Consider the following 12160-nt stretch of genomic DNA (forward strand, 5'->3'; position numbering starts at 1 on the left):
ATTGTGACTTTTAGCTGCACATGTTTCATCAAATTGATGAAGTCAGAGAAAATCAGAAGCTGACTACAATATTTATATTTGCATGTTTTATCTTAAATCTTTTGTTACAATCAATATCAAAACTATTTTCAACTGGTGATAAAGCTGTATTTGATTTATTAAAAATCATTTCACCGGTGATTCTCAAGACCACTCACCCTCCCCGCTTCCAAACATGAAGGAGAACCATAGCTTCAGTTGTCATACAAAATCAAGAGGGGTTTATTTGGTCCAGTGTGGACGACTGTAAAAAACATGGAGGCCTCCATAAAGAGGACCTGCTCCAGATGTAAATACAAAGTATTTAAATCTAAAGGGCCCATTCTAGAGTAAAGAAAACAACAACTCCTATCATTTAGATGAAACACACAAGTAAAATCATCACCAGGATTATTTTATATTCATTTCCTGCCATTAGATCCTCTCATCTAAATCTTTCACACTGAAACTTTCAGTTCATCACTGGATCTCCAGCCTGGTTGTGCGCGCACACATCGGGTATTACGGTCTCGGTGCCGCTCACGCCTCACGGACGCGCCGCTCCCCGTCACCAGCAGCAGCAGCGGCCGCACACACACCGACTGAGTCAAGATGGCGACCGAGGGTCAGAGCGAGTACGAGTCCGTCCTCTGTGTCAAACCCGAAGTCAACGTGTACCGAATCCCACCGAGGGCATCGAACCGGGCCATCAGGTGAGGCTGTGGGCCGCGGGGGCCGGTGGGAGGGCGGCGGCCTGACTGGGGGACCTTCCTCACCCAGCATCCGGGAGCTGGGAGCAGTCATCCCGGCGATTTACCTCCCGAGCTCATCCCCTAATCACGCAGCCTCACGCAGCCTCACGCAACGGGCTGTTCGAGAGCTGGAGGTTTTTCACGGTGTTTACAAGGTCACGATGGGAAACAGGCGACTCGCTGCGGGGGGTTGCACCTGCACCAGCGGGGCTGAGGATCGGCTGCCTCCGCGCGTCACTGTCCCTGTGTTTACGTGCCTCCATCCAATAGCACATCCGAGAGGAAACAGTGATTTAGTCAAAATATATTTTACAGGAAATCTCCCTTTATTTTCAAATAGAGTCTCACTGGCTGCAGGCAGAGAGTCCCTGCAGCTGCCTTGCTCAAGGGCACTTCAGCCGGGTTGACGGTGCTTCGGGCCCAGACGTGGAAATGCGTGCTGCAGTATTGTTTATTTATTTTTGGCTGCTGTGTGTTTTTCCCATTCTGTTTTCGTGAAGTGACCATGATGCAGGAGATTTGTTTATTAGACGTTGGGATTGTTTGGCCTTTCTCTCATTGGCTGCTCCGTCCTGCAGCTGCATGTGAGTGGACATCACTCAAACCAAACAGTAGCACAGGCCCACAGTCCCCCCGGGACGAGACACACTATTGGTTAACCAGTGACCATATGTACAGGGGGGTAAGGCCGATGATGTAATATTTCGGCCTAAGGTCTCGTTGGAAGGCCCGTCTGACGCTTCAGTCACGTTTTGTTCGCTCAGGAATACGATGACAGTGTGTATAGGATGAATCACAACAATTACGCACATGCACGCAAAACACACATTTACCTCCCTACTTCCTGTTGTTCTTGCCTCTCCACGTCCACATCAATAAGCTGCTGTCACCAGCTCACCTACCACACTGTCCCCCTGAATGCCATTGTGTGTGTGTGTGTGTGTGTGTTTATATGTGTATGTTTATGTGTGTGTCCCAGGGCTGCCGATTGGAAGCTGGATGCTCCTGACTGGACGGGACGCATGCGTGTGACGGCCCGGGGCAAAGTGGCCTATGTGAAACTGGAAGACAAAATCTCTGGTGAGAGGCGCAGACAGGACAGGGCCGTTGTTTACTGGCACTGCCGCTGTTGTAAATCATTTCACTGTGTAGTCTCCTCTGGTCGCCATCGCTCCCTCTCTCTGTTACTCATCTCTTCCAAGGTGACCCAGCCCACATCCAAGCATGCGATTTCTTTTAAAGCCAGCGGGACGATAATCTCTCTCTGTCTCTATTGGAGCATTGGGGACTAAACACGCCTGTTTTCTTTTGCTTGAACCTTATTTTTAATGGGATTTTAATATTGTAAGATTGATCCATTTTCCAGAATCCACCAAAACCACACAGTTTCTGCTCCTATTTAATATCTTAAGCTGTAAATGGTTCTTCATGATCCCACTTCCCTCTGGACTATTCTCCAAGATGGATAATGCATATTAGTGTGTTTCTTTTCATGTGTTCTACAGGGGAATTGTTTGCCCAGGCGCCGGTGGAGGAGTACCCTGGGATCACAGTGGAAACAGTTAGTGACTCAAGTCGTTATTTCGTGCTCCGCATCCAAGATGACAATGGTGGGTGAAGTGTTTGTTGCTCAGCCATAAATATTTTGTAAACCTGCTCAAATTTGAGAGGAGAGCATGTTTGAATGGTTTGGTGCAGGGGCAGAGATGCACCATTATTTAGCTGAGCACCAAATCATGGGAAATGTTTATTGTCGTGGAGGCATTATCATAACAAACTGTTAGGATTAGTTTCTTGTTTGTTCCAGCATGCAGCTCTAACCCTTGTCTGGCGTCTTCGTTTCAGGCCGCAGTGCATTCATAGGCATTGGATTTGGAGACCGAGGCGACGCCTTTGACTTTAACGTTGCACTTCAGGACCACTTTAAGTATGCAGCTGCTCCATAGCGTGTCACGAATCATGACTCATTCAACAGTGAATGAGTTTTATCTACTCTTTTATACCTCTTTGATCTTTTTGCATGTCTGTGCTTCTCCCTGGTTTCTTCCAGGTGGGTGAAACAGGAAGATGAATTCACCAAGCAGGCGCAGGCTCCAGACACCACTCCCAAACTGGACCTGGGCTTTAAAGAGGGACAGACCATCACTCTCAATATCGGGGTGACTTTATTTTCATATAACTGGTACTTGGACATTAGCGAAACAGTACAATTGCTTTTAGTTTGGTGTCACATCTTTTCAAAGGAGTTTACTACTGTTGAAGTGTATCTTTGTCAAACCACCAAACCACAATGCTTATTGACAGTTGAGAATAAATCCAAAATCAGGTTCTAAACTAAAAACCATTTAGTATCTGTTGTATTCTATTATATCCAAAGTGCAAACCTCACACACGCTCACCCACTTGTGTTTTTTGTACTTTCTTTAGCAATCCAAAAAGAAGGACAGGTCTCGTCCGCAGAGTTCCGGTGGCATCGGGCTCCTTCCACCTCCACCCGGGGGAAAGCTAGCACCACCGCCGTCATCGAGATCCACCAATCACAATACACAACAGTCTGCTGGAGTAAGTGACACGGGTAGGTAATTATAACCGTAGAGAACGGAGACATGAAGAGGTCACCCGCCTAATCGCACGCCATCAGGTGTTTTTTTGTCTATGCATGCTCAGACATAGTGAATCCAAAAGCTTTCTGATGAGTGTTACAAATAATGCATGTGTGTCAACATCACAGATCATCATCCAGATCTGGTTAAATTCAAATCATAGGTTTGGCCAACACATCCATTGGTAAGAATAACATTGTTACTGAGAGCACTGCTGGAAAAAGCTCAGCCCTCAGTGGTTAGCATTGAACATTATTACCCCAATATATCAGTGTTTTACTGCCATGTTTGACCTGCAGGTTGTTGTAGCTTGGCACAACCGTGTCATTTTCAGTGGGTCATGAAGTCATATGGAATGAAAGTTTGTGTAAATGGTGAATATGAAGCAGAGGAAAGTTATTTCTTTGATGAAACATTTTATTTCTTTGGCCTCGTTGAGGTCAGTTAAAGCTGTTTCCGACGGTGCGCTTGTATCCACAGTCTTTACAACAAAGGTGGTGAGTGCAATGTTAGGAATACCATGACACATAGACTCCTGTTGTAAAACACAGACTAAAATGTCCCTTTTAAAAAGATTGTTGCCTGGCTTCTCTCTGGCCCTGTGTAGTAGAGATGCTTTCACACCTCATGATTGATCTTCTAGAAATGAAAATGGTTGTATCTCTATCTTGCGGTGCACTGTGCTTCTGTTTTCTTTGCTGAGGTGTGCAGATGCATATCTGAGAGATTCACTGCAGCCATCTGAATACAAAGGAGGTGGCATGTGGTTCAATGTTTAAAGCATTGAAAAACATTAATTAAATTCAGCAGCAATTACTTTGCATTGATAACGTCCTGATTTCAGGATGTTACCTGGGCCTCTCTCAGCCAGGCTAGATGCCAGATAAGATACACAGGTTTTATATTTGGATTGTCTCCAAATACATTTCTGACTTTATATTATACCTAAATACATGCATTTGTTTATATATATTAACAAATAGTAATTCTAATTATTGCACAGGTGGATTATATCTCTGTTTTGTTTTATTTTTTAACTAACAGGTTTCTTGCTAGACCTGGACTCCAGTAACTCCAACTCAGTGGCTCCACCCAACCCGACCTCCACATCCAGCTCTGACCTGTGGGGAGACTTTGACTCCGTATCCCCAAAGTGAGGAGATATTCACTCCTTTTTTCTCCCTCCCTTACTGTAACTCTCTGTAAATTTATGCAGCAGTTTTTGCAACTTTGTTTTCCCCGTTATTTGGGGTCCCGTATCTGTCCCTGCCAAGCAGGGTAACCCCTCTGTCTGTGCTTATTTGAATTCAGTTTCTCAAAGCCTTGGTTTAGCCTGAGATACGCCAGGATTATTACCCCCTCAAAGCACATTTAGATGATTGGTCACCTTGCAACCAACTTCCATCGTCCTTGTTGGGGCTCTTGTTTCCTCGCTCTGTCTGTGTATTCAGTCTAGCTCTCTAGTTTCCTTTAGATTTCTGCCTTTGCCCTTTTCCTTAAAGTGTTTTATTTACACAAGAGTATACACTATAGAAATATGATCAAGGGAGACATAATCAGAAAAAATCTGAAAACGAATACTAATAAAATACAATTATGAATGAATTTTATGTACAGAAATAATTTATTTTAAATGTATATATTGTCACTAGTTTGTAAGTATTGCCATTTGTGTTGTCAACTGTCCGTAGTGTAGCTTCTCATCAAGTCTCCAGCAGTGGGACTGAATATATGCACTGACTGACAGTCCGGTCTGTCTCGGTAGTTACTAATGTATAGTCCATATTAAAGGCAGGGAATTATCTAATAATAGACTTAGGTTATTGTGAAGTTTACCACTAAATGATTTTACTTGAAGGAAACCTGAGTAGATGTGCTCTCTAGCACTCTCTGGTGGGCCTGGGTGGCTCTGGAGCATCATTTGAGAGAAGATGCAGCTTTTGATCATAAATATCACTGGAGATGAGTTTTGTGTGAATTGTTTTATCTGTAAAATCAGCACAGAGAGACGGAGGCATCAAGTGCTTTTATCTTCGCCTCAAGCTGGAACAGAGATGATTTAGTCCGTGTTATGTCATCTCCACTCAGCACAGCTGTTAAAGCTGTGACTGGTGAGTCATCTGTGTCACGACCTCTTTCCTCCTCAATGAATAGGTCTGTGTTTCAGCACTGCCCCGAAGGGCTTTACCTCCTTCATTCTCCATGAGAAGGTGAGCAGGTTGTAGAGCTCAAACGCAGCATGTTGCTCTGTACAAACAAGTTTTAGCTTCAGCCCCATGTTCAGATCTAATGCTATAAACGCTTCTCTGATGCAGACAAACGCAACGTGGGACCAAGTCAGTCGATGTTCGATGCCGTGTTTTGTTGTGATATTGTTATGTATCAGGAGATTGGTTCATGTTACATTGATATCACAGATACACACACGTGTTGTGACAGGTGTGCAGTGGCCAGTGGTGTGATGGTGGATGTTGACAGGAGCGCACAGAGAGTGTGTGAGTGTGAAGCCCTAACAGTGTTTGTCAGTGTTTGTTTACTGTTCAAATTATATGCATTTCTTCCAAGCGTTACTTGTTATTTAAACTGTATATGTGTATGGAGATGTATATGGAATTGAATATGCAAAGAAAAACATAAAGGTATCATTTAATGACCATAACTTTTGTTTATTGTTTTTATGTTTCCATGACAGCCAGTCTGTCGGTCCATGTGTCCTATTCTTGTGAACACGATATCTCAAGAACGCCTTGAGGGAATTTCTTCAAGTCGGTACAAACGTTCAGTGTGACTCAACGATGAACTGATTAGAATTTGGTGGCTGAACATGAGGTCACTCTGGCCTTAGAAACACGTGTGTGGTCTTGTGAATGCAACATTTCAGCAAAACCTTGAGGAAATTTCTTCGATGGTGACCTGATTAGAATTTGGTGTTCAAAGGTCAAGGTCACTGTGACCCCAGAAAAAACCCTTTTCCCTAATGAACAAATAGATTTAGAAATGCCTCAGTGGTCTAAGGTCAAGGTCACAGTGGCCTCACAACATGTTTTTGTCCTCTTGAACATAAAATCTCAAATCTGCCTCCAAGGAATTTGTTCAAACTTTGACCAGTTGTGACTTGGACTCAAAGATGAGCTGATTAGATTTCAGTGGCTCGTGTGACTTTGGAAATAGATTTATGTTGGAAGCACTGGTTGGCAGATGCATACAGTTGCAGGACGATACTTCTCATTCCTCAAAAATTAAAATAAGAAAGAATAATTGAACAAATAAAGTAGTAGTGATATTTTATTGGATACAATAGTGCACATAATACTTGATTGTCAGTGAGTGCCCTACATTCCACAACAGAGTGGGTCTGTCTTTGTTCGATGACTCAGTGCTGCTATAGGCCCATAACTACAGTACCTTAAATGGGTCGTAAACCATGGAAGACATGATCTGTGTCCAACAATACACAGATGAAATGAGCACACCTTCAGTATTCACACACAATTAAAAGACTAATACATAAACATAGATATGACTCAGCACGTGTGTGTGTGTGTGAGAGAGAGAGAGAGAGAGAGAGAGAGAGAGAGAGTGACCCACGGGTGTTGAGCAGTGAATTTATGGTGTTTTTATAACAACGCCCCTGGTTTGTGTGTCCAAGGGGCTCCATCCCCACCGGTGGTCACCTCGTCATCCCCGGGCCCATCAGGCCTTGTTTGCCCAGGTTTTGGGGTTGCTACGGCGATTGCGACAGGGTTTCCTATTAGATGACCTCTCAAAGCGTCTGGGCCATCCGGACAGCTCTCGGCACAGTTCAGCTGCAGAGTGCAAAAGACACAAAGAGGTTTCTTATGTCTGTACGCTCATGCACCCTGACGTGTCATGCATGGTGAGTCTCACCTTTCAAATACTCGTCCTGCTGGCACACCGTCCTCATGCAGATCTCTTTGTTGATGACGTAAACACGAGGGAGGCTGCATCACAAACAGGATCAAACATGAGTGTTCTGCGTCTCACCTGATATAGATACACTGACTGTACCTTGTAGGGTTGAGATTTCCCTGTGGTTAAGTACTTTTACACAAGTACCATACAGTTAAAATTTTGAGGTACTTGAACTCAAAGTGTTTTAGTTCTTTCACACTTTTTATTTAATATTTTATTATTCATTTTCAACTTATGATTTCATATAAGAAACCACATCATCTTATAAAATCTTATAAAACTGACCATCGATAGAGAGAGTGGATTCACCGTTAACATTCCGATGGTGTATTTATGCATTAGTAACGTGTCCCAGGAGAGAGAGAGAGAGGGTCGTCCACTAATTAGAAGACCGGTGGTTCGATCCCTGGCACCTCTAAAGTGTCCTTTGGCAGAGCTGAACCCTAAATTGCCTCTGATGCCAGTGAATGAATCAGTGTGTGTGAATGGGCGAATGCGACTTGTACTGTAAAGCAGTTTGAGTGATCGATAAGACTGAGAAAGATCTGTATAAAAACAGTCCAATTACCATTTACATTACTTCAAAAATAGACTTTGACATGAATACAATTGTATGAAATGGAGCATTTTCACATTCTGGTGCAGTATCTCCACATCCTTTGAGCAAAGGGTCTGAGAAACAGAAATAGTCCTGAGTACACACAGTCTTTATTGTGCTCTTATAAAAAACAGCTGGAAACATACTTCAATTAAATACGATTATACTGTATTTGTGAAAACTGAAAATTTGCAAATCACCTGTAGAAACAAAGACCACCAACGCATCTCTTGACGGGCTTGTGAACCGAGTACATCCTGGTGCATGGATACATCTCCTCCCTGCAATCTGCAGAGACAGGAGATGCTTTGAAACTGTGTAAATCATAACAGCAACACGAAGCACAGCAAAAACCTGCACTAGAGTATTTGTGCCAAGAGCTGCAGACGGCCTCCTGAGAGGCTGCTCAGAGGTCACTCACTGGCTGGCAGGATGCCTCTGGGGGCCTCAGTGGTCTCTAGAAACAAGCAGAGAAAACACACATGTTACCAGTGGCCCACGTCGATGACTCACAGACTGACACATGTCATATGCACCACAACTCGTCCCCCCGTCTAAACGTGCGACTCGTGCAAGAGCGGAGCATTACCAGACTGCTGGGTTTGGGCTACAGCTGTGAGCACTGTGGAACAGAAACCACATGAGGGGAGTGTTTCGCAGCACAAAAACAAACACGCAGCGACTCAACCGTAATTAAACAAGATGATTTGTGTGTTCTGTTTGGCGGCGTTACCATGGAAACTGCAGAGGAGCAGGACCACTGGATGGCTGCCCATTCCTTCAACTTGTAAGAGGTGCGCTTTACGAGCTGGAGGAAAGCGAGGAGGGAAAAGAGTCAGGATGATTTCACAGAGTGGAACTGTTCAATATTCTCTCGTTTGCTGTTTATGTTTCCTTTAATCCTCGTGCATATATAAATGCTCCCAACATTCCAGGTCACTGTAATGTTTTCCCTGCAGTTCGGCTCCAGCTAAGCACACAGAAGGCGGTGCTGTGTTTTGGGACAAGTTGTCATCGTGTATATAGAAGAGTGGCTGATGTCATTTAGCTGTGGAATAATATTTTCAACTGTACATTCTGGTAATTAGAGGTTTGCATGGAGCGACTGGATTTAAAGTTTGCGACAAATCAGACACTTTGAAAACATTTTACTTTTTGCTTCTGGAAATGTGTTTTTCTTCCTCTCTCTCTCTCCTTCCCTCTCTCCACTCCCACCCTGCATCATTCCTCTTGTGATGTGTCAGTGTAACTTTGGAGTCCAAGACGTGAGTTCTCTCTAAAGAATGTGTTTTTTTGTGCCCTGTTTGAGCAGCCCCGCCACCCCTCCTCTGTTACAGTCGCACATTCTTCTCCAGATTTCTTTTCATAGAACACATTACTGCAATCCAAGCGTACGATCATCACCAGCCAGTGCAAGCATGACAGCTTTGTCACAAGCAGCAATAATGCCAGAGTCATGCATTTGCAATTAGTGAAAATAAAATGCTGGAAAGTCCTGGTTTGGCTCTGTTGACTTGTTTGTGAGAGTGACATATTCCCCACTGCTCAGTGAACTTACTGAACTCTGCATACCACCACACATCACATAAAAATACTAATTAAAAGTGACTACAATGCGTTCACGCTTACATATCATGTTTCATCTAATCTGTAGATCATTACCAGTAAAATCACTAGTCCCTCAAAATCAAAATCAGGAAAAAGAAATATAATATACAACTTGTACTCACAACTTTTGGTGTCGTCCACAACTCGTTTAGTTTTATGAATCTTTTGTCTTCTCCTCTTTCCCCTCCTTCCCTCTCTTCCTCCCTCCTCCTCCTCCTCCTCCTCTCCCTCCTCTTTCCCAGTCCTCCTTCCGAGCATCGTTGTCTAGCTTTTCTTTTTTTCTTCCCAGACCATGTCTGCCAACACAACCTGATGTCCGGTATCCTGGATTTTATAAGACCCCAGTTTTAATTGCATGCTAGTGTTTCACCCCTGAACACATCAAAACATCATCCACATAAAAACCAGTTCATCTCATCCATGCTAAACATCACAATGAGGAGGACCACGAGTGTTAGAAGACTCTGCAAACATGTTTCGGTCAAAGTATTAATCAGTTCTATTTATTAAAATAACAGCAACGTCTTTTTTGTGCAAGAAAACACAAATCAGAACATTTGAAAGTGTATGAATATATTATTATAAGAGTGTTTAATTTCCAACCATCACCAATTTAATCTTATATCCAACCTCTCAACAGTGGGCCTCAAATTTGACTTCTGCATTACTTAATATAACCAGCAGGTGGGGCAGTGCACTCAGAGACTAATCCCCAACAGACACACAATCAAAATGGATTTATAGACCAAACAATGGGATATCATTTGGATTTGAATTGATTTAATTGGCTTTGTTTTGCTCTCAGGCGCCTCTAAGCTGAGTTAGACAGATGTGACTAATTTCAGTACTAATAGAATAAAGTGGTCCAGGATAGATTTGCAGTGAGAGTTGTTTCACCTGGTTTCACCTCCCTCAGTCTTGTGTTTCACATCCTGAACATGAATGATTTACATATTTTACAGCTACTGTAGTTTGTTTGTAAGTTGCTTTTGAAATGTTTCGTTCGATAATTAATTAGTCAATTCGTTTTTTTTCAAACTTTAAGCTATCAGTTAATCGTGATGTCATTCATTAAGCACAAAACATGATTTGGTTTCAGCAGCAAAGATATGAGGATTAACTTCATTTTTTTTACTCATTGTATTATTATCAATTTAATGTTCAATTAAAAAGAAAATCTTCATTAGTTGCAACTGAAGTTTAATTTATTGATGAAGGTAGTGGTTTAATCTTATTGTGTGGTCTACTGTCATTCTGAGAATGCATATAATTGAGGTCATTGGTCAAAACACTGAAAAAGATGAAATGCACTTCAGGACCCTGCCTTTACAGACACACTTTGCTAGTGGGATTTATATCTATTTGCTCTTCATCAATTCTTCATTTATTCCTGTGAGTGATTTTAGAATATTTCCTATTAACAGATGGCACCTTCAGTAAGATATGTGTATCTTACTAACAAAATAATCAACTTCAAACCGTTCAATATTTGTCATCTACTACCCACAATTCCTTGATGATGACCTAACATAAATAACCTTCAAATATCCAAAGTGGAGATGAAGGTGACCATCGAGGCCACAGTACCTGACTTCTTGTTTCAGATACTGTTTGTGTTGAAAACCCTTTTCTTTTTTATTAGGCCTGTGATAAATGCACTGAGGGGAGAGGGGGGGGAAACTTGACTCTGCACCAGCTTCCATGAACTTGACTAATAGAAATATTGCCACACATGCCCCTGAAGTCGCACACAACAAAACTCTCACTGGCTCTAACCCTATGGTAAGCCTGGTCCGTTCAAGAGGGAGACACTCATCATCCCCTTGACATATTGGGGCTACACGGACACCAGAGTGAGTGTCTGCGTGGTGGTTCTAACAAGGTCGACTGGGCGAGGCTGATGACAGCTTGACAGATGGAAGCAATGCAAGCAAAAGAGAGGAAGAGAGGAGCCAAGAGGGGCGATCAATGTGGAGACATCAACCTGCCACTCTGCCCGCGCTGCACTGGCATGAAGTGAAAGAGGAGATGAGGAGAAAAAAAAAGGAGAACAAGACTAAAGGGGTCAGGTGTTGGGGGAGACAGAAAGCGACACAGAATCGTAACACAGAAAGGCAAACATGCCAGATAGTAAACACATGATAATCTCTCAAGTTGTTTATTAGTTGGAAGGGACTGCATGAAGCATTCCAACTCTGCATACACCCCCCGTCCGACCTCCTTCTCACCCCATCACACTCCTTCCTCTTTTGACTTCTCCCCACTTCAACCAGCTGATACATTTTTCATGTGCCGCCGTGTTTCCTGTGCGTGTGAACACACACTCGTGCACACACAGCACTAAACCAAACTCTCCCATTAACACTTTGCAAATCCCAGAAAATGCTGTCTAATGACATATTTATAAACCAGATTCAGAGTTGGTCATCAGTGCTTCCTGCTGTGCAGTGGTGATAATTCAAAGTTCTTCCAGTGAACCTGCTAAAGCAACTAAAGTAGCTGAGACTTAACAAGCTGCAATGTGACAGAGCCAATTGAGGTTGTGGATATAATATTAGGCCACGATGACCAAAGTGTTTGGCTTCTTTCTGGGGATACATTTCAGACATTTGGCCACACACACTCTTGATTTATTCCACCACTGGCCA

General features: G+C 43.0%; 2 protein-coding genes across 3 annotated transcripts; one reads left to right on the top strand and one right to left on the bottom strand.

The window, feature by feature from the left end:
- Nucleotides 1-505: 505 nt before the first annotated feature.
- On the top strand, nt 506-6032 carry LOC109633320 (adaptin ear-binding coat-associated protein 1-like). Of its 2 annotated transcripts, none has more exons than XM_020093105.2 (7): nt 506-731; nt 1750-1850; nt 2276-2380; nt 2616-2697; nt 2821-2929; nt 3198-3345; nt 4418-6032. In XM_020093105.2, the coding sequence occupies exons 1-7, from the start codon at nt 631-633 to the stop codon at nt 4528-4530; spliced, it is 759 nt and encodes a 252-aa protein (XP_019948664.1). In that variant the 5' UTR covers nt 506-630; the 3' UTR covers nt 4531-6032. The 2 variants fall into 2 exon arrangements, with proteins under 2 accessions (XP_019948664.1, XP_019948665.1); XM_020093106.2 differs by having other exon boundaries at nt 550-731; nt 3198-3332.
- A 613-nt stretch (nt 6033-6645) lies between these two features.
- mfap5 (microfibril associated protein 5) lies at nt 6646-9785 on the bottom strand. The gene is made up of 7 exons (XM_020093136.2): nt 9635-9785; nt 8638-8712; nt 8494-8526; nt 8326-8361; nt 8105-8192; nt 7262-7335; nt 6646-7179 (listed from the first exon to the last, which is right to left on the bottom strand). The coding sequence occupies exons 1-7, from the start codon at nt 9768-9770 to the stop codon at nt 7067-7069; spliced, it is 555 nt and encodes a 184-aa protein (XP_019948695.2). The 5' UTR covers nt 9771-9785; the 3' UTR covers nt 6646-7066.
- Nucleotides 9786-12160: the final 2375 nt, after the last annotated feature.

This window comes from Paralichthys olivaceus, chromosome 13 (assembly GCF_024713975.1).
Source record: "Paralichthys olivaceus isolate ysfri-2021 chromosome 13, ASM2471397v2, whole genome shotgun sequence".
In the NCBI taxonomy this organism is placed as follows: domain Eukaryota; kingdom Metazoa; phylum Chordata; class Actinopteri; order Pleuronectiformes; family Paralichthyidae; genus Paralichthys; species Paralichthys olivaceus.

Coding starts and splice junctions, on each gene's coding strand:
- LOC109633320 (XM_020093105.2), top strand. CDS start 631: ATGGCGACCGAGGGTCAGAGCGAGTACGAGTCCGTCCTCTGTGTCAAA. Junction 732..1,749: donor GCATCGAACCGGGCCATCAG/GTGAGGCTGTGG, acceptor TGTGTGTCCCAG/GGCTGCCGATTGGAAGCTGG. Junction 2,930..3,197: donor CCATCACTCTCAATATCGGG/GTGACTTTATTT, acceptor TACTTTCTTTAG/CAATCCAAAAAGAAGGACAG.
- mfap5 (XM_020093136.2), bottom strand. CDS start 9,770: ATGCTCGGAAGGAGGACTGGGAAAGAGGAGGGAGAGGAGGAGGAGGAG. Junction 8,527..8,637: donor GCTCCTCTGCAGTTTCCATG/GTAACGCCGCCA, acceptor TCTGTTCCACAG/TGCTCACAGCTGTAGCCCAA. Junction 7,180..7,261: donor GCAGGACGAGTATTTGAAAG/GTGAGACTCACC, acceptor TGCACTCTGCAG/CTGAACTGTGCCGAGAGCTG.